This window comes from Centropristis striata, chromosome 6 (genome assembly GCF_030273125.1).
Source record: "Centropristis striata isolate RG_2023a ecotype Rhode Island chromosome 6, C.striata_1.0, whole genome shotgun sequence".
Classification (NCBI taxonomy): domain Eukaryota; kingdom Metazoa; phylum Chordata; class Actinopteri; order Perciformes; family Serranidae; genus Centropristis; species Centropristis striata.
In genome coordinates this window covers 14412979-14437995 of record NC_081522.1, presented here as the reverse complement: position 1 = coordinate 14437995, position 25017 = coordinate 14412979, and the positions used below count along the sequence as shown (strand labels likewise).

The window sequence follows — 25017 nt, the reverse complement described above, 5'->3', positions numbered from 1 at the left end:
GTACAGCTTTGAAGTAGACCTACTAACATTTAATGCAGCTTTATAGTACTACTTTGCTAAATTTCAAAGGGAAATATTGCATTTCTTTAAATTAACTGTTGCACAGCTATTATCAGTAGTTATTTTTCATAAAACGATTTTACATAGAATGCATATATGCAGTTTATAAAAAATAGTATGCATTGTTTTAGAATAAACTACCCCAAAGCAGGTGAAATTAGATCACCTTTAGCCAACATTATAAAAGTACTGCTTAAATGTGCATTAATAGGTGGCCTAAACATGATCTAATATTATAATATAATTTACACAGGGGGGCATTCTACATAAAGAATACTTTAGGTGCATTGTGTTGCTAATACTTTTGTACTTGCAGTGGAGTATTTCTACATTATCATTGCTTCATGATCCTTTTACACCACTGGCCTATAAGAAGACAGGCAGGTATTATTGCCACTCCAGCTTAATATATCCTGTATTTTTCAACAAAAGGTGATTCACACAGCTCCACAGTGCAGCTGCAGATGCACATATGGTAAAATAATAATTGTGCAGACCTGTAACCTGACACAGTGGCAAAGTCCAGTTGCTTTTTGTTGTTGTTTTTGTTTTTTATAGTTATGCTTTGTCAAGAGGTTCAAGTAAAGAATTGTTTTTTTAATAGCTAATTTCTATTATCTGCGTGCTTCATGTCCATGTTGCTAAGAAATGTGTATATATGTGAGTATGTATGGTTCGGTTTACATATATGCAAGTAGATGAGTAGGTGTGTATATTTATATTTATGTGCATATGTCTGTGTATGTGTATATATGTTTGTATGTATGTGAGTGTATATGTATATTTTTTTAAATATATTTTTTATTTTAAAATTATGCACACTATTATGCCCAAGTGTTGCATATGGGTACATGTGTGCACAATTGTGTTGTGAAAGTATATGGTTCTCTTAGTGTGTCAGACATGAATGAAGAGGATTGGGGTGGGAGAAAATGTTATATATGTATACATGTTTATATATTTTTCTTTTAAATTTGTACTTTTGTAACACATCTGTTTTTTCTGAAAATAAAAAAATAAATAAATGCAAATATGTATATATGCAATATTCAGATGGTCCCTGGACAAAAATCCGAGGTCAGAAAATGAGGGACAGTCCCTAAACACTTGTCAGTTGTCCATACTCAGAAACCAAAGCAAATTCTTGTAATAGTAAAATATTTTTCTTTATTTATTTTTGTATCTTATTGCAAATGATTTAGCAACATTTGAAAATTAAATTTTTCATTTTTTCTAATGTTATTTTTTCTTCCTCGGAGAGTTTGAATCTGACTATTTTACTGCAGTACTTGATGCTGTATCAACCAGCTTCTGACAGCAAATGTTCAGGGTGACCGCAAATAGATACGGAGTTGGTCTTATGTTTACACAGTTGATGGACAGCTGAACTTTTGATTACGTTTTAGGTATCCGCCATTTTGATTTCTAAATCTGACAGATTTTTTGTTGCCTGCCTGCTGAAGTATAATTTCGGACAGTGTCAACACAGCCGCTCGACAGGCCGACCACAGTGTAAATGACATTGCAGCCGGGAAAGGGTAGTATCAGTATCTACAAGCTAACAACGCAGTCATGAATATCCAGCTATGGGCCTCCGTGTGACCTGACAACCACAGTCGCCGAGTTCTCGTTCAGCTTGTACATGACGACTGATTAAATGATGGATAAAAGGTAAGAGTCGCTTGTCTTTTGGGATAAAACATGTAGCCTGGCGTAGCTAAACCCTGTGCGAGCTGCCTCGCTGTCAAGTGGTCTGAAGATGGTAACGCTAGCTGTGAATCAGGAGGACATCGTCCCACCGAGCCACGCAGCCGTGATAAATAATGTTAGCTTTTGGTCTAATATAAACATCGTCCGCCACTGTATTGAGATAGTTTGGTAACGATAGCAACATGATAAAGACATTGCACGCGGGCTGGTTTACCACCAGCAATCAGGGTAAGTGAAATGCACCATCGTTAAACACTGTAAACGCACTGATAGAGATTGGTAACAGGAGATAAGCTAATATAACTATCCGGATAAAATTAGCAACCTTACTTCACGCTGATAGGCTAACTGTTAACGTGTTATAACTAATATCCGTTGCTAGCGAACAGCAAATGTTACCAGCTGATGTTAGGATGCCAGGAAGGCCTGTCTTAAAGCTGGCCATTGTGCTGCTGTATAACATTTAAAATCCATATCTAGCAATGGGGAAGTATGAATTCCTGAAGTTCAAAGTCTGAGCTAAAAAAAACACCTGTTTGTTTAGCTTCAATGTGCCTATTGAAGGGATGGGTACACTAGGGCATCATATGCAGAGACCGTTATTGTTATGCAATCAATTTAACGGTGCTTGGGAATGAGAAAATAATGTTTAACCCTCATTTTACAGCCTATTTATATTGTGTAGTATAGTGTATGAAAGCTCACATTTCTGAATCCTAGGTCATATCCATTTTAATGCGAGGCTTTACCCACAATTTTGACCAACACATGCTGGGTAAGCAGCATGTTTATCGTGATAATCTGTTTAATCCAATGCATGATGACCTGAATCATAGGCCAATTTTATTTAAAATTGATTCTTTATTGTATATGCAGTCTGTTTTGGTTCAGGATGATATAAAGGTGAAGATTCCTCCCTGGCCACTGGCCAGTGACAGCTCTTATCGACTTTAAACAGGGTTCAACTGTCATTATCACCACTTCTAGTCTCATTTTTGCACTGTGTAGTAACAGATATGTAAGTGAATGTAAGACTCAGTAGTCTTCACTCAATTCAATGACAGACACATTTATTTTCTGTAAACACAAGTATTCATATCATACACTGAAGTTAAGTGTCTTCCTGCGGGGTATTTGTTTTGTTCAGTTACCCTGATCATTGTTTGCTGTTGTAACTGAATGTGTGAGGCCATTCTCAAAGCAAGCTGGGTAATGTCAATACACAGATGTGCAGCACTAACTCAATTACAGATGCATTGCTTCCTGCTCTCTCCAGAGAGGAGTGCTAGCCTAGTCTCTGCACTTATGCTGACTTTAACTCTTCTTCTGGCTCAGAGGAAGGCAGAGCATGTCTTCCTGGAAATTATTCTGTAACATTTTTTGTTTGTTATTTTCTCATGTCTCATTACTAGGTTGAAGGCAGTCTCTCCTGGGTTTGTGTGTCTGGTGTATGAATGAATGAATGAAAGTGGGTTGTGTTAGTGTCCTTACTGTGTGAATTTGCTGATGCTGATTGATGTCCAGGCCATGCAATGTCAATAAGGCAAATGGCTGTTTAGCAAGATCTGACTGAGGATACTACTCCTTGTCTGAATGTAAGAACATACATACATGAATTATATTGTACCACAAAATGTTTTTTATCCCACAGTTAAAAATTGAGTTATTAACTTATATGTGCTACATGATCAGAATATTGAGCTCCATCCTCTTTTGGTCAGCAGCTAAGAATACACGCCGGTGACGTCACGTCAGCCATGTTTTGGAAGTTTGACCTACACACATCCTCTCACCTGGAGGCTCTACTGGACAAGGAGGATGTCACACTCATGGAGCTCATGGAGGAGGAAGATGTGTTGCAGGAGTGCAAGGCCCAGAACAGAAGGTGTGTTTATTGTTAGCTTTAGCATATTAGTAGCACATTATGATATTGTTACATTTCAGTTTCCAGCAACTAATGCTGGTGCTTACGGGTGTTTATTTTCTCATCGTTATGGATTTGTAGGCTTCTCCTGTTCTTGTGCCAGGACCAGTGCATGCAGGACCTGGTCCGTATGATTACTACAGAGCCCCCTGCTGGTGTAGAGGAGACAAAGCGCTTTAAGTAGGTGGTTGTGCAGAATGTGCTGATGTAGTATACTGTATCCAGGAAAAGATGTGTTTTGCTGCTGCTGCACTACATCATATCTCTTACCTGCCATTTTGCAGTAAAGATGAACACTAAAGTGTGCTAAAACAATGGCTCTCAATTCAACTATTTAACCAAGCTGTTGATAATGCATTTTACATTTAAAACTACTTAATTTCCTGTGAAAATCAGGATAATCCTGTTCTTGTTTTTCCCCAGTTACTTTAGCACTACTGAGGCAGAAAATAAGAACGTTTTTTGTTTCTGCTTGGTTTTACCGCCAGGTGTTTTCTCTTCATTTATTACAGGTATCCAAATATAGCATGTGAGCTGTTGACATGTGATGTGGGAGTGATCAATGATAAGCTTGGTAATGAGGAGCCTCTGCTGGAAACTCTCTATGCCTTCCTGGAGCAACCGTCCCCGCTTAACCCCCTCCTGGCATCTTTCTTTAGCAAGACAATTGGGAACCTCATCACACGGAAGACTGAGCAGGTAACACGCACACACTCGCACACACGCTCACACAGTTAAATCAAAGAGCATACTCACAGAAGATGACAGCTATGTTCTTGTGTTGTCCTGATTTAATTCACAAAGTCTGAGGGGTGCTTACAGCAAGATAATGGAAACTGCTCACACTGGGAATTACTTTCAACCAGGATAGCAGTAAAGTTTTATTTCTCTTGAAATGCCAAGAGACAGATGTTCCAACACATAAAACGGTGCACATAGTTAAGGTTTTAGCTGTAAGTGGTGAGGCCTGAGGATGTCAAGGTTAGTTGGCTTGTCTGTTAGGATTGGGTGATGTCTACCGAATTGGCATGTGATCCTCAGTGACTCTTCATGAAGGATGATATTATCATTGCTGGGGGGAGGGGTGTCATCTTATGGACTTCTCCTATAAATGTACTATGATTTTAACTGATCGAACTGTGATGATGTGTTTGAATCACTGGACTTGAGACTTGAGACAATGAGAATTGATGTGGATATTGTTACCACTTGTCAAAAAATACTTTCCACTACTATTAGTGATGCTTACATTGTTATGTGCAAATGTATTGGATGAATTGTCTATCACACAGCTCACAATAATATATATTTATGTGTGTAAATATGTTTGCTTGAATGTGGATAGGAGTTGTATCGAAATGTAATATTAGCATAATCTATAGTTTTAAATGTCAGATTTGTTGGTTTGTAGCAGATAGCTCCGGTCAGGTTCGGTTTGTTGGGAAAGCTTGATAATATTTAATTGTACTAAAAGTATATCTGTCCTGTCATTATGTATGTAAAAGGCTCAACTCTAAAGCTAAATGAGCATTTCACACTGAATAAGGCAAAGCTCAAATCTATGTGCTGTACATAGAAACTGCAAGCCTTTGCCTTTGTCTATCTGCCACCACAATATTTTGGCAAACAAAATGTAATTTTTACTGCTCAAATCACTGAAAAATGCATTAAAAAACTGAACAGCAGCATGTTTTTGCAGAAACAATAATCCAGTAATCTTTTTTCTTTTGACAACAAGGTCACATGTCCTTTTCTTATTGAGCGGGGGCACCTATTTTCAGTTTTGTGTCATGGTGTTTCCTCTGCTCTCGACTGTGTTTAGGTGATTAGTTTCCTGCGACGGAAAGAGGGTTTCCTTTCCCTGGTATTGAAGCATATTGATACATCAGCCATGATGGACGTGCTCCTAAGACTTATTAGTTGTGTGGAGCCACCCCCTCTGCGGCTCGAGACACTTATTGTAAGAGAAAAATTGACCCACTAATTTTACACTTTCGCGCTGATATTGTTTGCAGTTATAATGTGATACTTCTCTCAACAGTGGCTGAATGAAGAGAAGCTGGCCCAGAGACTCATCGAGCTCATTCACCCTGAGAGAGATGAAGAGGTAGTAACTTAATTCTATGCTAAAACACACTTTCACTAGCACTCAGACTCTTGAATAGAGAATTTACCAGGCTGAATGTTAATGGGAGTGTTTTCTCTCACAGAGGCAGTCCAATGCATCTCAGACTTTGTGTGACATAATTCGTCTGAGCAGAGACCAGGCCAATCAGCTCCAAGAGATTTCACAGCCTGACCCTTTGCTTACTGTGCTAGAGTCGTAAGTCAAATGGATATCTGTATGCACACACACACACACACACACACACTCGCACAAACGTGTTTAAACAATCTTTACAGGATGTTGAGGTGATGACATACTCCATTGTGTTTCCACAGGCAGGAGTGTGTGGAGCAGTTGCTGCAGAATATGTTCTCAGCAGAGAGTACTGAGAGCTGCATCGTCAATGGAATTCAAGTTCTGCTCACATTATTGGAAATCAGGAGGCCTGTGTGAGTGTGAGACTTTAAAGCAAATTTAAACTGTGTATAAATCATACTATCTAGTTCTACTTTGTAAGGATGACAAATATCACACATTAAATTTGATTTGGCTTAGTGAAGTTAGTCATTTTTGTCTTGTATGACCATTATTTAATTTTCTATCCATTTTTTTTTTTATATGTGTGTGGTCTGTTTTTCTGGCAGGGTGGATGGTGTAATGGATGCTCAGGGATTTGAGAGAAGTTACACTGTTAACAGCAGCATTTTGTTGGCCATCCAACCACACCTGAAACACTTCCATCAGCTACTTCTGGAGCCACCCAAAGTATGCACACAAATATATAATCATCTATAGGTCCTTAATATTAGCTGTTGTATCATGAGATAATATGCTACACATGATTGGTTGTGTGTTCCTCACAGTCCTTTTATCTGGGTAAGTTTTGACTCACTAGCACTTATTGATGCACTAATAGCTCTTATTGCACTATACCTTGATTGTTTGCTTTTACTCTTCCTGTAAGTCGCTTTGGATAAAAGCGTCTGCTAAATGACTAAATGTAAATGTAAATGTAAATGATGAATACGTGACACAGCGGTATAATCCAGGTACTAGTCGCAGGCAAAATGAAAAGCATTAAAAAATGAATCAAGGGAGAACTCACAAAGGAGAGCTCTCTCCCTTTCAGAGTAAGAACAGGCTATAAATATCAAGCATGTTCTCATTTTTGCTGTGCAGCAACCCCTTTCTTCAGTAGTTATGTTTGATTCTCTACTATTTATATATATATACACAACAAAACACTGCAAAACTTTTAGACTGTTGTTTCACAAATTCCTCTATGCTCTCCATCTGTTTCACTTGAAGCGAAATCCCATGCTGACTACTCTGGGTGTGCTGGAGGAACCACTAGGGAACACACGTCTGCACGTAGCCAGGCTGGTGGCCTCTCTGCTGTATACCAGCTCTGCTAGCCATGCGGTCGTAGCACAGGAACTCTGTCGACTCAATACAATGGACCTGCTTCTGGTGATAAGTGCAAAAAAGTTGCATTTTCAGAATTCAATGCTAAGAAAATGATAAAACTCACCAAATATATGCCCTTTTTCAGGACTTGTTCTTCAAGTATACATGGAACAACTTTCTGCACCTCCAAGTGGAGCTCTGTGTCGCTGCCATCCTTCGGCCCTGTGCCCATGAAATGAGGCTTCAGCCTGGCCTGGGATTGCAGGAAAAATTCAAGCCTCATCAGGATGTTTCACAAGAGCAGGCTTTGACTGATTCCCCCTCTGAACCAGCCACCTCTGAAAACTCTGCACATAATCTAATGGTGACTCATGTAGGTGTCTCTGCTTGTGTTTAAAGCAGGAGGCTTAAATTAAATTTAGACTACATCCACACTGATATGTTTTAAAACGAAATCTCCGCCCACACAAGTTTTAGCACAGTTTCAGAAGTTATGTCCGTCGATACTAATAAGCCTGAAAACACATAATACATGACCATTTAAAACCAGAGCTTCATGTAGGGCTGATAACGCCTCCGGACACAACAATTGTTGAAAATCGCTTGAATATCAGTTTGCGTCCTGCACAGATAAGCATTAGTTGCATTCTAATACTGAATTTAATTCGTTTGCTTTCTTTGGAAAAGGGTCATGTGACAAATCAGGGAAGGACCCATTCTGACTGATAAAACATAATCAGGAAGCAAATATGGGTGTCTGCATCATCATTTTCAAAAGTTTCTGTAGTTGAACTAAAACGCTTGCTTTTTAAACTAGAATGGATTCAGAAGTTTGTTTATATTTTAAGTAATGCTTTTTAAAACAAAATCGTATTAGTGTGGGTGCAACCTAAATCCACTGGAATTACCACTGTGTTGGCTCTTTCTAAATTGAAACAATTGATTGACTCTATCTTTGTCCCTCACAAGTTGTTTCAGCACTGCCACCTTGTCCAGAGGATTCTGGAGGCTTGGGAAGAAAATGATAAAATACAGTAAGAAACTTAAAGGCATGATGTTGTTTTTGCTAACAGGCCGTAGCCTATGGGGTTCCCTAAGTGTGGTACTACTGTGTTCAGGTCAGAGGGCGGTATGAGAAGAGGGTACATGGGACATCTTACCAGGATTGCCAACACAGTAGTCCACAACCTGGAGAAGGGCCCGGTTCATACACAGATTAGTAGCCTCATCACAGGTGTGTCTGAACATGTGCGCTCCCATTCATATGTGAAAGAAAAAAGGAATTCAGAGAATTGTCAATGAACTGGAATATTGTTTTCTTAACACTGCTGTCCTTGGGTTTCTGCATGTAGATCTGCCTGAGGACTACAGAGGGCGCTGGGAAACCTTTGTTGACCAGACCTTGTCAGAGACTAATAGGAAGAACACCATAGACCTGGTAAATACACACACATGCTCATATACAAAGTATATAAAGCTGTTTGTAATTGTGCACACACTCAAACTTTTGAGTGGTCTTTCCATGTCCAGATTGGCACTGGGAACCCTCGTCCTTCCTCAGAGGATGACATGGAGAGCCCCTTCCCTAAGGAGCTGACACTACAGCAGGTACACATACAGTAAAGAAGCACACAAAAATATCAAGGGCTTCTGTTATCAGAGATATTAATCTAATTAAAATTATGATATGTGTTTTAGGCCTTCTCAGACTACCAGATCCAGCAGATGACTGCTAATTTTGTGGATCAGTTTGGCTTCAATGATGAAGAGTTTACTGATCATGATGACAGCATTGGGTAAATGAACTGACATTTCTTCTGCATGACACTGAACTATTGTTACTGGGTGTTGATTGAGTGATTTTTACTGTTATGGCAGAGCAACATTTGACCGAATTGCAGAGATCAATATCAACATTGATGCAGGCCAGGACACTGTGAGTTTAGTTCGATTATTTCCACAAATTTCTGTAATGCTTTGGGACTGTAAAGGTCTCTTATTTCTTAAAAACTGATAATAATAATGAAGGACACTGATAAGAATTAATCATTCGACATATTCACCTGCCCTTTACAGGCTAACACAGCTGTGTTTGAGGCCTGTTCCAAGGAGAGGATTCATCCCTTTGATGATGATGAAGAGGACATTTGGGAAGAGAAAGAGATCAACTTTGCAACACAAACCAAGTCCCGTAACAGGTAGACACACAACAGTAACTATAGATTCTATCAGTGCTCTATGTTTTACTTAAGCATTGTTATGACTGAAGTTGTGAAGAAATATGTGAATTAATTGTCCTTGCTCAGTCAAACACGCTAAAACGTCTTGTTTTGTTTAATTCAAGGTTTGGTGGGTCACGATCGTCCCCGAGCCCGTCAGCTAGTAAAGATTGTGATAGTACAGCAGCTTCTGGCCCAGATCCCACTGAGACCGCAGCAGACTCAGACTCTGAAGAGGGAGAGGATCCTAAAGATGACCTGGATCCTTTCTCAAGTCTGGCCCAGACCGAGGCAACAAAGAGTGAGAAATGCTATTTTCTCTAATAATGTATCATTGTTTTTGCCCTATATATTTGGGCTAAAGCAAGGATTTGAGCATATGTCACGTGTTGAGGGTGTGATGCTTTTCAGCTACTGACTGGATCGCAGACTTTGGGGAGGTGAACTCAAAAGCCCCTGCAGCAGGAGTGGGCTTTTCTGCCTGGGACACTCCAGACTCCCAACCTGCTGCCACAGAGGCAGAGGAGAAAGGATGGGCCAAGTTCACTGACTTCCAGCCTTTCTGTTGGTGAGTCTGTGTGTTGTCTAAACATGAGGAGCTTATTTGGGAAATTGCATCTTAACAATTTGATGAAGATATTGTGGTAATTAAGATTAAGATAAAACTACATATTGAGACATAGTAAAGAAATTGTGGTGATGATTAAATGCGAATATATTTGAAGAAAAAATCCCCAGCATGATAGTTTGGCTAAATTGAAAAGACTTTTCAAATAAAAAAGTCAAGAATGCCTTTAAAGTATTCAGTGGGAGCAATATTTATGCTTGAAAAACAATAAAGCATATGAAAATATTTTCATTAAGTGTAATGTTAAATGTGCAGACATGGGCATTGTGCAAGTTGATATCTGCTGTATAACTGACATTTATTTACAGCTTGAAGTTAAACAAATGCAAGTGCAAACCTTGGTTGTATCAGTAATCCCCTAATTTATTAATAGGGTTTTTTTTGTTGCAGAGGCAAACATAGACACATACTAAAATGGGTACAAATTCACCCTTAACGTTCAATTTCTGTATGTCTGTAGTTTATTGGCTGTTTGTTTTTTTGCAGATTTCTTATCTGTGTGACTTATGTCCCCAGCTCTGAAACAGGACCCAGATGCAGCTCTCCTGTGGACTCGGAGCTCAGCGGATCGGGCAACACCAAACCAAACACGAACCGTAAGTTGCTGCAGCATGGCACATTCAACTACATAGGTTATTTTAAAATCCAGTGCAATGCAATGAAGTAAGCGTACATCCAGGTACAAGTATTTTTATGTATATAAGGTGTAGATTTTGTATGTATATGTCTTATTTTTTATTCTCTATTCTGTTTTTATATATTTGTAAACTCTCCTGTCTGTACCATAACCTGCTGGGATGACTAAATTTCCCCACTGCGGAATAAAAAAAGTTTTATCTTATCTTATCCGTGATAAAGTCAGATGATTTCTCCTCCTTTGTCCTGCAGCGTGTGTGTGGAGTGCATGTGTGGCGAGAAAAGCTCCATTGGTGGCATCAGACAGCTCTTCCTCCAGCAGCTCAGAGAGCGATGAGGAAGAGGGGAAGACAGAGTCTGCAACCAGCGAGACGGTCACCACAGAGACCATCACTACAGGAGCTGGCAAGGAGACAATTCGACTCACCATGGACGCCAAAAATGAAAGGGCAGTCTTCAGCAGGTAGACTCGCTCACACACAAATAATGTGCAGCTGCTCTGTCTTGATAGGTGTCCCCCTTTTCCTGTTGTGCTTTCATAGAGCCCTTCTTCCCCCCAAAACTTTTCCCGCACAATCTTACTTCCACCTTCTCTGTTTTTCTTCTGATATCGCCCTCCTCCTGTCTGTTCCCTCCTTTCTCATCTCCACTTGACTCCAGAGTATTCAGACCAGCAGTCAGACGGTATGTTGTGCTTGAGGTCATTTGCTCTGGAGTGTGGAATGTGTTCCTGAAGTTGTATGAAGGATTTAAAAGGCATCATAGGCACAGATGTGCCGCATTATTTTGTTTGTTTGTTATGTAACAATTCCTCGCCATAATTCAGGACGAGCATAATTCATCACAAAAATATACTAACTCACGACTGGTGGCTTGTAGAGAACCTACAGGATCTCAGTTTCTATGCAAGGCTTATCGCATATTCTCAACATGAACCTTTAAATCCAGATGAAGACCCATGGCATGACACAGTCCACTCAGCATTTTAGAAATCAAATGGTGGCCAGTTATCTTATTAAAAAAAGCACTAATGGATGAAATCAGTGTATAACTACTCACAGTGGTTTTATGACACAGATAATTCATAATCTAAGTCATAACTAATAAAACTCAAGTTGATATGATTTGTTTCCTTTCAGAGTACCCACACTACTAACAGTATGTCAGACAGCATGCTTTCAACAGAAGTTGCTCCCAGCATATCAGCATTCTAACAAATCAGTACATTAGCAAATGACTAACAAACACAAGCATGCTAAAATTGCTCCAACCTGAGAATACCTTACCACAAAACTTCGCAAATGTGAGCCCAACTCACTCTGATTTCCGCTGGTCACAGCCAGCTAGTAGTCAGTAACTGAAGAGCTCTGGGCATGGTAATGGCCAGTGTGGACAGCTGAAAGCAGACAACTGTTGTGAAATTTTGCAAATAGCAGAAAGTAGCATCTGCAGATTGTTCCTAACGTCATGAGTTCAGGCCACCATACCTGGATTTCCCCCCAGTTAGTTACAGCTTCATTTGTTTTTGTTGTTGTTTTTTGCAGCGAAGCAGATAAGGTGCCAGTAGAGGGACTCTCCATTAAGGACAAGGTGAAAGGCAAGGAGAAAGAAGGCGAAAAAGGAAAGAAACACGGAGACTGTCCAAACACAACACCTGCTAGTCCAACTAACCAGTCAGCTGCTGTCACACAGTAAGTGTGTGTACACGTGTGTGAATTTGAAGTAAAGGTGAGATCACCAAACAATAGTCAAAATCCCTGGTAAAACAAGTGTTCCCACCACTACACCAATACTAACACCAGGTTCACAATGAAAGCGGAGTGCCACCCCCAAGAAAACACACTGATAATGTCTCATAAATGTTATATATTTGTTATACATTATATAAATGATAACACATGCATCCCTGCTGTTCTCCAGGAGTTTAATTCCACTGATTTTTTTTTTCAAGGACATGATGACATTTTCAAAATCAGCCTCTCCACTATATTTATTAGAAATAGTGATTTGAGTTTGTGTTTGTGTTTTTACATGTTAGTCAGTTGAGAACCACTTGTTGACCAGCCTGCAGGAATGTGCATCTGGTGTTAACAGCCAGGTTACTACTCCTGTGAGAACTGACATATCCCAGCGCCTCTGCTTCCTGTGTGAACCCGATAACTGTTTTTATGGAGAAGTTTCTATAGAAGCTAAGAAAAAGTTCCTTTTTTTTTTTTTTAAAGTTCTTGAAATTTCCCTCCTTCTGTAAAAGAGAAGTTGCTGATTTCTTGAACTGCAATTTTTCTTTTCTAAAGGTTTTACTGTTCACCTACATTGTATTTGGATGGTGCCAGAAGTCTTAGTGGCAAATATCTCAAAAACATATCAAAATTTTCCTTTCTGTCTTCTGTTTTAAAAAAAATAATGTTTAGAATTTCGTAATATTTTTTTTTGTTTTGTTTTTCTACCTTACAGAGAAACAAAGCCCTCTACTAATGGACCGGCCTAATGGTGCAGGACACGCACACACGCACACACGCACACACACACACACACACACATAAACACATGCTTCATACCTGTCCATTCAACACACTGCAATGCCACCTTTGCTTCCTGTTAGCAGCCCTCCAATGCTCTTTTTGTGTCTGAAGAATTGGAGATGTGTTGAGGTCAAACAGCCCTTAACAGTATGTATGCTGGATAACGCATATCTACACATACAGTAGGTACATTGACCTCTTCTGCACCTTCATGACATGATAACAACTGAACCGCTTCAATGAGGAATGTGTGTTTTAAAGAACATTTCATCGTACCACACTCCCAAAGCCAAATTCCATTAGATTTAAACTACTTTAAAATGTGATTTCCCCATTGAACTTGTGAGAGTGACAACACTGCGGTGATGAGCAGAGGTTACACTGAGTGATTGATTGCCAGCTGTGGCATGAAGTCTGAAATTTGACATTTATTAAATACAGCATCAAATTTCAGATTGTTTGAGCATGTCTGCTCTCTGGGCATTAAATCACAGTCCAGAGATTTTTTTCTATTAGAGCATTTGACTGTTTACACTTTAGTAAAGAAAACTGTATTCAAATAATCAGCCAAGATTACAAAAGCCAAGATGCTTGCACAGCTAGCTGCCATTTTCTCCTTAGCATTTCAATGTACATACCAGGCATTTTAATAGTGCAAATGTATGAGTGATAATGATTTGGCTTTTTTTCATACATGCTATCTAAATCATTTCTCAATCCAAGTAAGCTTTCTTTGCTTTGATCATGCGGTACATAAACGCTCTCTTTCTCCTCATTTGGAGCATCAGATTTAGGAGCATCATGTGTTACTTTCTCCTCAAACCTCTGACAGATTCATGTAGATTCAAATGTGCTGTTGTATTCATGTGTGTAGACATGTGTGTATGTGTGTTTGAGCTCTGTCTGAGGTACAGAGTGCATTCTCAGGTCAAAGGAGAGGTATGCAGATACAAAGAAAGCACACCTGTGTAACACACACACACACACACACATATCGCCGTACACACATGTATACACAACCAAATCTATACACACGTGCAAAAAAATACAGTGATGTGCACATACCAATTCATATCACCCTCAGAGCTGTTTAAATGTAATATTGTGAAATTTGAACCTGTATTAGGTTGTGGCTATTCTTGGTAATATGTAAACGTAATATAAATGTATACAGTATATATAAACATTATATCTATTTTTGGAATAAATCCAATGTATGGAAAGGCGGTTGTTTTGCAGGTTGCAACGTGTGTATTGTATGTGTGTGTTGTACTGTTGAAATGAGGCAATAATGATGTCTGTGTTTCGGTTAATACCCCAGCATCAGTTCCTGTTCCTCTGCTACATGCTTCCTACATGGAGGTTTGGGAGTGTGTGTGTGAATGTGAGTTGGTAGTCTGCGCTGTGTCCTCCCTATTATTTACTTAAAAGATCATTCTGGTTTATTAAAACTTTGGCCTCGGTTTCATTCATCCAACTATATCAAATAAATTGAATAAACTTTATTTTAGTATCTTAACCGGCAGCCTCCTTTGATCGGACAGAACAATTAACTTGATGGCATCACTTTGGTCTATAAACTTTCAGGAAATAGTGAAAAAACCCAAACGAAAAAATCCTATTATCAATAAATTGATGATGATAATTATTATACTATTACACTTTGGATGAACACTTAAATTATTATTAATTTCCGAAAGTACTTTTTTTAGATAACCTGACAATCTGTCGGCTTGTTTATTTATTTTTTTCCAAATATAATAATATAATATTTCCAAATATGCAAGAACAACTTATTCCCACTAAAAAATCATTAAAAAAAAAAGTAATAACATTAAAAAGAAAACTGTTTAAAAACAAATTTAATTACCCCTTTTCTTTCTTCATGTTACTAACATATAACTTGAGTACAATCTAATCATAACTGATAGAAATTGTGGCCAAAACTACAAAACGAAAACTGAAACTGATAAATCAGAATTATCCTTTAATGTTTCCAGACAGTCATGCTTTACTTTATCTTTCTCCTCGTCTCTCTCTTTCTCAGGGCAGGAGTTGACTTTAATTGGCATATATGCCTATGGAACGATTTACATAGATTGTTGTATTTATTTTAAAAGCACTTTTTCAAGAAGCACTTTTGGTTTGTATTTGGTGGTGCCCGTTGCCACCACATTATTCCCCACTCAAAGAGGTGGGAATGTTTGACTTGAACGCGTGAATTATGTAGATACTTTTTCTTCAATGCTTTCTGCCAAAGTGTGTCTTCCCACCAGTGTTACAACTGGCTTTCATATCTGTGAAGTAGCCTCCTTTCTTGCAAAGGTGTCACAGGTCTAGATTTATCTAAAGCAGTCTTTGTTTGATCCCTCTCTTGGTTTTTTTCAAGTCATGTGATAGAGTTATCAGCAGTGGGAGAGGATGCCACATGTCAAAGAAAGACTTTGAAGATTCATCTTAGATCACAGATATTTTTGCTTTTATCCGTTCAGCACTTTGAGCTGTTTGAAGTGGAGCTGAGTAGAGAGTAAGCATTTGTTTAAGTCAGGGTTAGAGGAGAAAAACAGGGCTGTTTTTTGTCAGGGTGTGTACAGGGTCAGAATATGTCATCCTGTCTTTCGCCAAACCTAAGCACTGCATCTGACCCTCACCTTTGTGTGTTGGTGTGTGTGTCTCCTTCACCTTGAGAGTGCGGTGTGTGTGCAGTGTAGCTACGGGTATGGTGTGATGTTATGCATAATGGCATGAGGTACAATACAGTCATCTTTAAGTGCCATTAAGTTTGCACATTAGCCTCATTCACCTCATTGGATATATGCTGTATTGTACAGTGCGTAACCAGAACTTTAATTAAAGAGACAGTGGGTGTTCAATTGTTACTTCATCCCATTGTCTGTTATTTACACTGAGGCCATTACAAAGTTTCAATCTTTCTCACATTATAGCTGACATTAGTGTGTGCGTGTGTGTGTGTGTGTGTGTGTGTGTGTCTGTGTGTGTGTGTGTATGTGAAGGGAGTGGAGTGAAAGACGGCCGTGTTGTAAAATGCCTTTTTTGTAAAGTGGACTGATGCTGGTGTTTTGTTTCTTTTTCTTTCTTTTTTCATTTAGGGAGTAATGTGTCTGTTTCCTGTTGTCGATTTAGCTTGTACATTCAGATATGAACCTAATAAATATGTCAGACCAAGAAGAAGCCTGAGCCTGTGTTTGTCTCACATTTACAGCCTGCTGTAACACACACACACACACACACATACACACACACACACACACATGCAGTACAAACACAGAGAGAGCAGGACTTTGTCTATGGAAGTACAAAAATGTTTACCTTAGGGGCAGGTGAGCAAGTGGATTATGTTGCCTCCTGTTCCTTATAGTATGTCTTCCACACATGTGAGCCACACCAGTTGCAGGATGGGAAATCTTATACAGTCTCACCAGAGGCTTAAAATGATCATATTTTTGAACAAATAGATTGTACATGAGTCATTACCACAAGCATAGGTTGTCATAAATTTACAAAACATTTATATACCAGCTGCAACATCAACACTGGTATTTTTTTCACCTTGGGACTGTGTGTGTGTGTGTGTGTGTGTGTGTGTGTGTGTGGGTGTGTGTGTGTGTGTGTGTGTGTGATCCTGGAGACACCTACTGTAGCAGGAACTACCACGGAAGCGGATTAAGGTTCTTTGCCAGGTGTTTATGTGTCTGTCTGTGGACTGATCTTGTCAGTGCGATAGAAAGCACAACGACGCAAGATGCAGTCAGGAAACTTAACAGGCGTGTAAAATTCATCCTACAAATCTACCTATTTTATTTGTTTTATTGTTATTGGGGGGTTTTAAGCAAGCTGATGTAGCTATAATGCTTGGATGTATCAATAAGCTGATCAGTCTGGCAATTCTTGTAATAGCCTACTATTATAAATTAAATTACAAGACAGAACAGCTGGAAGTTTGTTCATACTTTGCATTAAAACAGTTAAGGCCATAAGCTAAGCTAATTATGAAAACAGACCCATAAGCTATTTAGATAAACAAATTAACTTACTGATGCATTCAAAACATCTTGACTTGAACACAGCATACCTTAGTGAGGAAGTTCATGCTCCGCCTCCTGGCTACCCCATCCTCCGCAGGTGTGCCGGATGCTGATGGTGTAATAATAATAATAATAATACATTTTATTTCGAGGCGCCTTTCTTGGCACTCAAGGATACCGTACAAAATGATAGAAAAGAAACAGCAATAAAATACAATATAAAATATAATAAAATACACAGAATGAATAACAATACAATACAATACAATAGACATTGGACAGGGTATAAGTCATCAAAGGGAATAAGCAGTTTTAAACAGATGTGTTTTGAGTAGTGATTTGAAATGAGGGAGTGAGTCAATGTTCCTGAGTTGGGGTGGTAGTGAATTCCAGAGACGGGGAGCAGAGCGGCTGAATGCTCTGCCCCCCATGGTGTAGTCCTTTTACTGTGGAGGTTTGATGCTGCAGCGTAGTGGATGATGATTTAAATGCGGTACATCCACTGCATTCTTTACACACTGTGATGTGTGCCAGAGCCCAAGTGCTTTTGATATTATCAGTTGAACAGAGGGCAAAATGATCACACAAGTTCAATAATGTTCATACACCTGGCAATGCTGGGCCACAGTGAAAATCAATGCCCCCTCCATCACCCTGCAATGCAAACGTAAACCTACCTGTCACATAGACCTTACTGTGCTGGGAGCTGAAATGTGTTCATGAACAGAAGGGGAGGAGCTGAAGACCCTTTGTGCTCATACACTTCTCATATTCACTTTTCAGCCTGGAGTCCTATCTATATATCATTGGGCTTTTGCTGAGGGTGTGTGTTGTCATTCCTTGGCTCGGATACATCATGTATGTCATCACATTCCTCTATAGTTTACAAGTGGGGCGCAGACACTGAACACACCTGCTGCTGCTCCAGCTCGAGCTCCAGCTACTCCTTCTACTCCTCTCCCTTCTTTCCATTTCCAAAAAGGAAAACCCACCTTTAGTTTGTCACCTGCACCTGCCTGCTCTGTCTGTACAGAGAGCATACATGTTAAAAAGAGAGTGTGTATGCAGTGGGTGGAAAGGGGAAGAAGGCGGAGTTGTGTTTTGTACTTTAATGGGTTGTGGAGAAACCTGCCTGTCTGCTCGGAGCTGGGAGAGGAGGAGCCTGTGGGGTGTGGGACTCCAGACAAAGGAGACATATACTCACTGACACTGGATCACTGGAGCGAAAGCAGAGGCACAGGAGACAAACCTCAACTCCTTCACTACTTTTTTGTGTGTTTGGAAAACTTTGTGTTGTGTTTGTCAGCTGTATGGATTCATTTGTGAGCTGAGAGATGTTTGTGCTGGATCAGCTGTTCCCATATGCTGCCTGTGGTGTGTAGAAGTGTGTGGGTTAGTATGTTTGGGATGGAAAAGTGGGGCTGGCACGACCAACAGCTCTGCTCTTAGCTTTACGCCATGGGGGGTTGCCATAGTTACCCCTCGGCTACGAAGGCAGACAGCAAGACTCTTCAGCCTTCTGACATCAGCAGTGAAAAACTGTAAGTTGTATTTGTATTCTCTTAACTCTTTATCAGCCTGACTCATGTTTTTCCAACTGGAACTTCTGCATTTGCTATATACACTCTGAAAGAACATAAACTAACATGCATAAAAGAAAGATGTTGATATAGTAATGGCTAGTGGGCAGGAAACATGTCTAGAATGCTGGTCGCACATGGTTTACTCAGGAATGTTCCCCAGATAAATTAGTGTGTGTGTGTGTGTGTGTGCGTGTGTTACATATTTGTCTGATGGCATCAGTGAAGGTGGATTCCTCTAACAGCGGGAACACATGTTGAGAAGTAGTTTCAACCAAAAGGAAGAAGACTGTATGTGTTTTTAGTAAAGTTTCTATGCAAATATTTGCTCTAGGTTGACTCTTTTAGAGCCAGCTGGCTGCGTTGAAGAGACTGCCTATTTCACCCTCACGGCAGAGGTAAAGGTAAACAGATAGCCAAGAGCGGGAGAGCAGGGTCACAGAGGAGCATGTTTACACACAAACACAACATTACAAGTAGCTCCAGGTTCATTGTGTTTGTGTGCTGACAACTGGTAGCCAAGAGGCGGTAATTGAGTTAATACCATGAAGCTGGAACAGAACAGGATGTTAGCAAAAGAAGTTCCTGTAGACATTAGAGAAGTTAAGCGAGGATTTGCACTACTGTACCTTTGTACAGCTAATGTTTACATTCTTCTCTGTCACTATTCCTCCCTCGCTACCTCCTCTGACCGTTAGTTTTGGACAAAGAGCTGCTGTTTAGACCATTAAACTAATTCTCTCTGCCCACACACATTTACACCAAGGGGGGAGTGAAACCCCATAGAGAGCACTGTGTTTCCCTTATCACAGTAGGCAAGGTCACACTGAGTAAACTCTCAGCTGCTGCGTGTGTGTAGTCATGTAAAAAGTGTGGCAGCTGCCTGATTCCACTACACTTTGAAATATTCACTTTAATCCAAAGCGACATCTTGAAAACAAGCTCTCAAACCGACAACATAGAGCACCCACATCATCACAGCACACTACCTGCGTCATCTCCTTGTTTGCATAAAGGCAAATCATGCTGCCAAGTTTGACTTTCCAGCACACAATGGTATTTGCAAACAACATAATTTATTTCCTGCACTCACACTATAGTTATCGCAAATTCCCAAGCTGCCAGTCCTGGGTGACTGATTATGTAGCATTACTTGTAGCTTATCAGTATGTACTATATGCACTGATGTAGGAAAGCCAGCAGGCCTCAACACTCTGTACATTATCATGCACAATGTTACTCTTTCATTTGCTTTGTAGCACTGACCACTGCAGCAGAGAGCTTCATTAACAGTAATTACTCTGGCTCTGAATTGACTGCCTTCATTAAATTAACTGCTGGTTTATTGGACTTTTAGCTCTGCAGTTCCAGCACTGTTTATATGTGTTTGCATGTGTGTGTGCCAGCCACAGAGGGCAGGACAGATGAGAAAGTGTAAAACTTGTTATCTTCTGACTGCAGCAGGAGTAATTAATCCACTGACCTATCGATTGTTTTACACAGCCATATTTTCTGTCTCTCTGTCTTTCTCTTTCTGTCTGTGCTTCATTAACTCTGCACTGTCTTCCCTCAAGGGGGATTAATAACAATAATCTGGAGGAGCGTCCGTATCTGCAGCAGCAGTATGTGTGCCAGCAGATCTCACACACAGACGTGTGTGCCCTAACGGCGCTGCCTCCTGGCGTCGACAAGGCAGAGTGGCTTGCCAGTAACAGTGAGTAGACCTCATTAAACAAAGCAGTTTTCAGACTGTGTGGACCTCTTTTCTCCTGCTCTTTATCCTCCTGTGCCTTCCAAAAACAGACATAGGAATACAAACAATGTGTAATTTTCTCCTTATTGATTTCTTTCAGCGGTGGCATTTTTCAAGCATATAAACCTGTTCTCTAGTGCGCTTTCTGAGTTCTGCACTCCCAGTACCTGCCCAACTGCCTGTGGACCAGGCAACACGTACGTTACTGAGCATATTTTCTCACTTTGTCTGGTATCTTGTCATGAAGATAATTTAAGTAGAGGTTCTGCAATATCCACTGTGAACCCTTGTTATACTTTCTACTGAAGTAACCATTCCCAAAAACCACTACAACTGTTGACAGTGCAATTTGTTGATTATCCTGAGTCACTGGGAGGTTGTTTCTCGAAAGACAAAATGCTGCTAAATGTAGTTTTCAAAGTTTCGGGGGGCTCAAAAAAATTCTGCGGCATTCACTTACATTGTTAAAAGAGGAACTTCTACAATTTTACATATCAAAGTCTGGTTAGTAGCACTGCATGTGTGGAAAAAGTTGAATAAAGCCTCCAGAGGAAGTTGTGTGATATCTGATACATTTCCTCAAGTGTTGTCAAACAATTATAAATAATTGTATTTATTATAAGATATTTATATAGAGGTATCACCTGTGCAATGTCTGTCCAAATAATTGTTTAACTTGATAGTTAAAGTTCATTTTTTACTATGGTAACACTTATGAAAGTCCTTGTGTACAGCAGAACACACAGCATGTGGTGTTTTAATGACAATGTATGTTGCTGTTTTCAGGGTTTATGTGTGGACAGATGACCACGGCAGGAAGCTGAAGTGCTCGGCCCCACTTTACTTTGACTATGCCATGTCATACATTCAGGAGCTACTGACTGATGAAGATGTGTTCCCCACCAAAGCAGGTAAGAAGCATGTTATTTATGTTGCATTGTAATGCATCATATCCCACATTCCAAAAGCCATTATCTCCTCCTTTTTCTTTCCAGGTTCAGTGTTTCCGACAGGCTTCATCTTTCTGGTCCAGAAAGTGTTCTTGCTGTTTTTTAGGGCTCTAGCTCACATTTACTGGTCACATTACAGAGAGACACTGGCGCTAGGCCTGCACCCACACCTCAACACACTCTTCACACACCTCACACTCTTCTGTCGACAGCACGCCCTGTTGGAGCCGGAGGACACTGAGCCACTGCAGGACCTCATCACAGCTCTGGGACAGCAAGACTGAACCTGAAGACCAAACACACACACATTGTAAACTCACATTTTCATCACACTTATATACTTTTTATTTGTTACCACCACTTAGGCCAAACTTACACTTACTTCGAAGTATGTTTTATGTTGTAAAATAGAAAAAAATACTGTTAAGGAACAGTATTTGGGAGAAAGAATGAGTCTATTGTGCTTTAAAAAGCAGCACATCAGACCAGGAAAGGAGTATCTTGCTCCTAATGTATATAGCTGACATCAGTTATTGTGATACTGTGTGAAACTGTAATATTGCATGTTAGTGTATTTTAACATAATGATGCATTATTGTATTTTGTTAAGGTCAAGATCTTCAAGGTCACTCACATCTTCCTCATGAACACAGTAATAAGAACACAGAGTTATCCAGTTCTCAGTCACTATACACAAAATCATTATATTTTGAACATTTGCAAAACCCATAAGGGGCGATGTGTTGTTACAAATGTGATTTAAATGTCATGACTGCATGTGTATAGAGCAACACAACCTTTTTACACACTCGCACCTGCATTATGTATGAATCTGTACTCTGTAATAAACATTTATGACAGACCATTTTCTGTGTATGGTACTACCATGCTTTCTCATTTATCTTGAAGTGATCAAGTAACAACATTTAATGGATAGTTGAATTTTATTTAAATCATCATTTACCAGTCTCCCGTCTTTATTTTTAGTTCAGTACCTGCAGCTATATTTAGTTTTTATCCTGATCCCGTAGTAACTGCTGGTGCTGTAATAACAGCAGGTCTTTCATTTGAGAGCAGCACCACCTGCTGCCAGCAAAGGAACCCAGCATGTAGCTTTTTTTTTTTACATTCACTGTCAGCTACAGTGCACTGCAGTCTGCAGATATTTGATTTGTTGGCTGCAGCATACTGGATTTGAAATAAACCAATGTGAGGACATTTTTTTTAAGTGGCAGGGATACTGTATAGGTCTATCAAAGGGCTATAAGACCAACACCATTCGTCCATTACAGACCCTTAAAAAGTGGAAAGTCAGCACTTACTGCATCCCTTTGTCATTATTTCATTTCAGAACTAGGAGCGAAGCCAAAATTAAAGAAAATGTGCCACTGTTAAAAAAAATACTTATGGCCTGCACTGTACATCTTCACGGCTTAATGCTTCCTTCTACTTCTACATCCATTACAACTGCAGACTGCATGTTCAGGGTGGTTTCAGGGATTAGAGAAACACTCTCTCACCTGCCAGATCCACAAGTTCAAGTTCCAGTTTTGGCAAACCACAGCCCATAAAAGTGTCTGGCCGCCCAGGTCACTCCAACCTCCCTCTGCAGTGTTTCTATCTAACACCAGGGTCAACTAAGGATAGAGAAAAAGATACTGCCTTAGGTGACTCAGGGATAGGTGCATGCTGATGCTATATTTTGTGTTTTTTCCACATAGTCAGCATCTGCAGCAGGCACATGGTGGCACATGGTGGCAAATGGTAGCGATAATTTGCCGGCAAAAATAATCAAATCTGAATACACAGACAAAACATTCATATATTTTTTACCGAGGTAAAATAAAACAGAAGTCACTGTAATTAAAGTCAAAATATAAACCCAGTCTTTGTGAATATTCAGTGTGTGTATTTGAATGCATTTCTAAAGCGGGAAATTTGAGAACAAGGCTGATGTGTCAACACAGACAACAAGCAGGGAATCTGACAAGAGATACAAGCTGCTTTTGTTTGCTTTTTGCTGTCAGTCACTAAAACATAGCATATCCATAGCTGAAAGCAAACTGATACTGAGACCATGGAGTAACAGTTGGTAGAGCAGAGTTCATGTTACTGGTTACAGTATACCAGGACATTTTAGTCTCTCCACCCACTCGCCCTGAAATCCCAAAAAGTTTAAAATGGAAAAATATTATCAAGAATGAATGATTACAGCACATAGTTTTCATTGTGAACATGTAGTACAATGTTTCACCACACAGAGGCATCAAAACACCACCACAGCGTTATGGAAAGAAAAGGAAATTAGAACTTGTCCAACTTAATAGAGTTGAGAAAATTCAATTCCAATATTAAAACAGGAATTACTGTTCATACTTGAAAACTGTCATAACTGGTAGAATGATAGTGCTGACAACATCCGGTAACGCTTTATAATAAGGTCCTTAATAACCATTAATTAACAAGTAATAAGGCATTGTTCTCGCTTTAGATCCGGTAGTTGCAAAAAGCATAGTTAACTTATAGTTAACTTATAATAGATGAGAAATAAAGTATATTTTAATATCAATAAGCAAACAAAATAAGATTAATAAAGGCATGGCAAAGACATAATGGGTGGGTCATGGGTGTTTGTAATGCCATTATTAACATTTATATAAGCTTATAAACACACAATAATGTTAATAAGCATCTTGTAAGGACTTACAAGGGCCTTATTACTTGTTAATTAATGGTTATTACAAGGACCTTAATATAAAGCGTTACCCATCCGTTATCCTATCTAGTATGATGTCTTTGTTAATAACAATTTTAGCATTAGCTTTAAGTACTTTTTATGAACGAATACTCTACTACACTCTACTTAAATACAAATATCAACTTGAGTGTCATGTAATACAAATGCCCTGCAAAGTATGTTTAAATCAAAGTATATCACTCTTGTCTCTGCAACTCTCTCAACCCTTCTGCTGCACTCACTACCCTCATTTTGAACACCGTAGCAGTCCTTTTTACTTACGCATCAGTTCCTCATCCAAAAACTGGACTTTATCAGACTTTGATCTTCAGGAGCTGTGCTTTTTATTCACAAGTTGCTCAGATTATACTTACAGATTGTGGAGGTGGCCAGACGTTTGATTTAAGTCCAAGGTGACCGGCAGGCTCGACAAAGTTAAGACCAAGACTGAAACTCAGCCTTTCCATTGAGAGCCAAAGCATCTTTGTCTGCTAAGAGATCAGATGGAGAGGGGATGAGTCTGGATAGTGTGGAGGACACACACACACACACACACACGCACATGTGCACACGTGCACACACACACACACACACACACACACACACACACACACGCACACGTGCACACACACACAGAAACACAAACTCACACAGCGGTTTGTTCTTAGGATAGATAGGAGATGTGTTAATGCACATGTTGGACTGAGTTGAGGCTCACGGTGTGGAAATTGAGCTTAC

At 39.6% G+C, this 25017-nt stretch overlaps 2 protein-coding genes across 5 annotated transcripts; both read left to right on the top strand.

Annotated features, from left to right (window-relative positions):
• Window positions 1-1274: 1274 nt before the first annotated feature.
• Window positions 1275-16165, top strand: ppp6r2b (protein phosphatase 6, regulatory subunit 2b). Of its 4 annotated transcripts, none has more exons than XM_059334819.1 (25): window positions 1275-1731; window positions 3183-3365; window positions 3495-3655; window positions 3776-3874; window positions 4183-4393; window positions 5517-5654; window positions 5736-5801; window positions 5905-6017; window positions 6137-6250; window positions 6446-6566; window positions 7110-7271; window positions 7354-7572; window positions 8178-8242; window positions 8327-8442; window positions 8561-8646; window positions 8739-8816; window positions 8907-9004; window positions 9087-9144; window positions 9285-9406; window positions 9553-9728; window positions 9839-9995; window positions 10572-10651; window positions 10944-11154; window positions 12236-12382; window positions 13146-16165. In XM_059334819.1, the coding sequence occupies exons 3-25, from the start codon at window positions 3528-3530 to the stop codon at window positions 13177-13179; spliced, it is 2799 nt and encodes a 932-aa protein (XP_059190802.1). In that variant the 5' UTR covers window positions 1275-1731; window positions 3183-3365; window positions 3495-3527; the 3' UTR covers window positions 13180-16165. The 4 variants fall into 4 exon arrangements, with proteins under 4 accessions (XP_059190802.1, XP_059190803.1, XP_059190801.1 ...); XM_059334820.1 differs by having other exon boundaries at window positions 1276-1731; window positions 4207-4393; window positions 7354-7581; XM_059334818.1 differs by having other exon boundaries at window positions 1276-1731; window positions 7354-7581.
• A 2290-nt stretch (window positions 16166-18455) lies between these two features.
• On the top strand, window positions 18456-22407 carry LOC131972637 (MOB kinase activator 2). The gene is made up of 5 exons (XM_059334284.1): window positions 18456-18800; window positions 20414-20553; window positions 20693-20789; window positions 21379-21503; window positions 21588-22407. The coding sequence occupies exons 1-5, from the start codon at window positions 18718-18720 to the stop codon at window positions 21824-21826; spliced, it is 684 nt and encodes a 227-aa protein (XP_059190267.1). The 5' UTR covers window positions 18456-18717; the 3' UTR covers window positions 21827-22407.
• The last annotated feature ends 2610 nt before the right edge of the window (window positions 22408-25017 follow it).

Bases quoted from the DNA above. Each gene is read 5' to 3' on its own strand.
- ppp6r2b (XM_059334818.1), top strand. From the start codon at position 3,528: ATGTTTTGGAAGTTTGACCTACACACATCCTCTCACCTGGAGGCTCTA. The intron at 6,018-6,136 runs GTAAGTCAAATG...GTGTTTCCACAG, and splicing joins TTGCTTACTGTGCTAGAGTC to GCAGGAGTGTGTGGAGCAGT. The intron at 8,647-8,738 runs GTAAATACACAC...TTCCATGTCCAG, and splicing joins GGAAGAACACCATAGACCTG to ATTGGCACTGGGAACCCTCG.
- LOC131972637 (XM_059334284.1), top strand. From the start codon at position 18,718: ATGGGGGGTTGCCATAGTTACCCCTCGGCTACGAAGGCAGACAGCAAG. The intron at 18,801-20,413 runs GTAAGTTGTATT...TCTTCCCTCAAG, and splicing joins GACATCAGCAGTGAAAAACT to GGGGATTAATAACAATAATC. The intron at 20,554-20,692 runs GTGAGTAGACCT...GATTTCTTTCAG, and splicing joins AGAGTGGCTTGCCAGTAACA to CGGTGGCATTTTTCAAGCAT.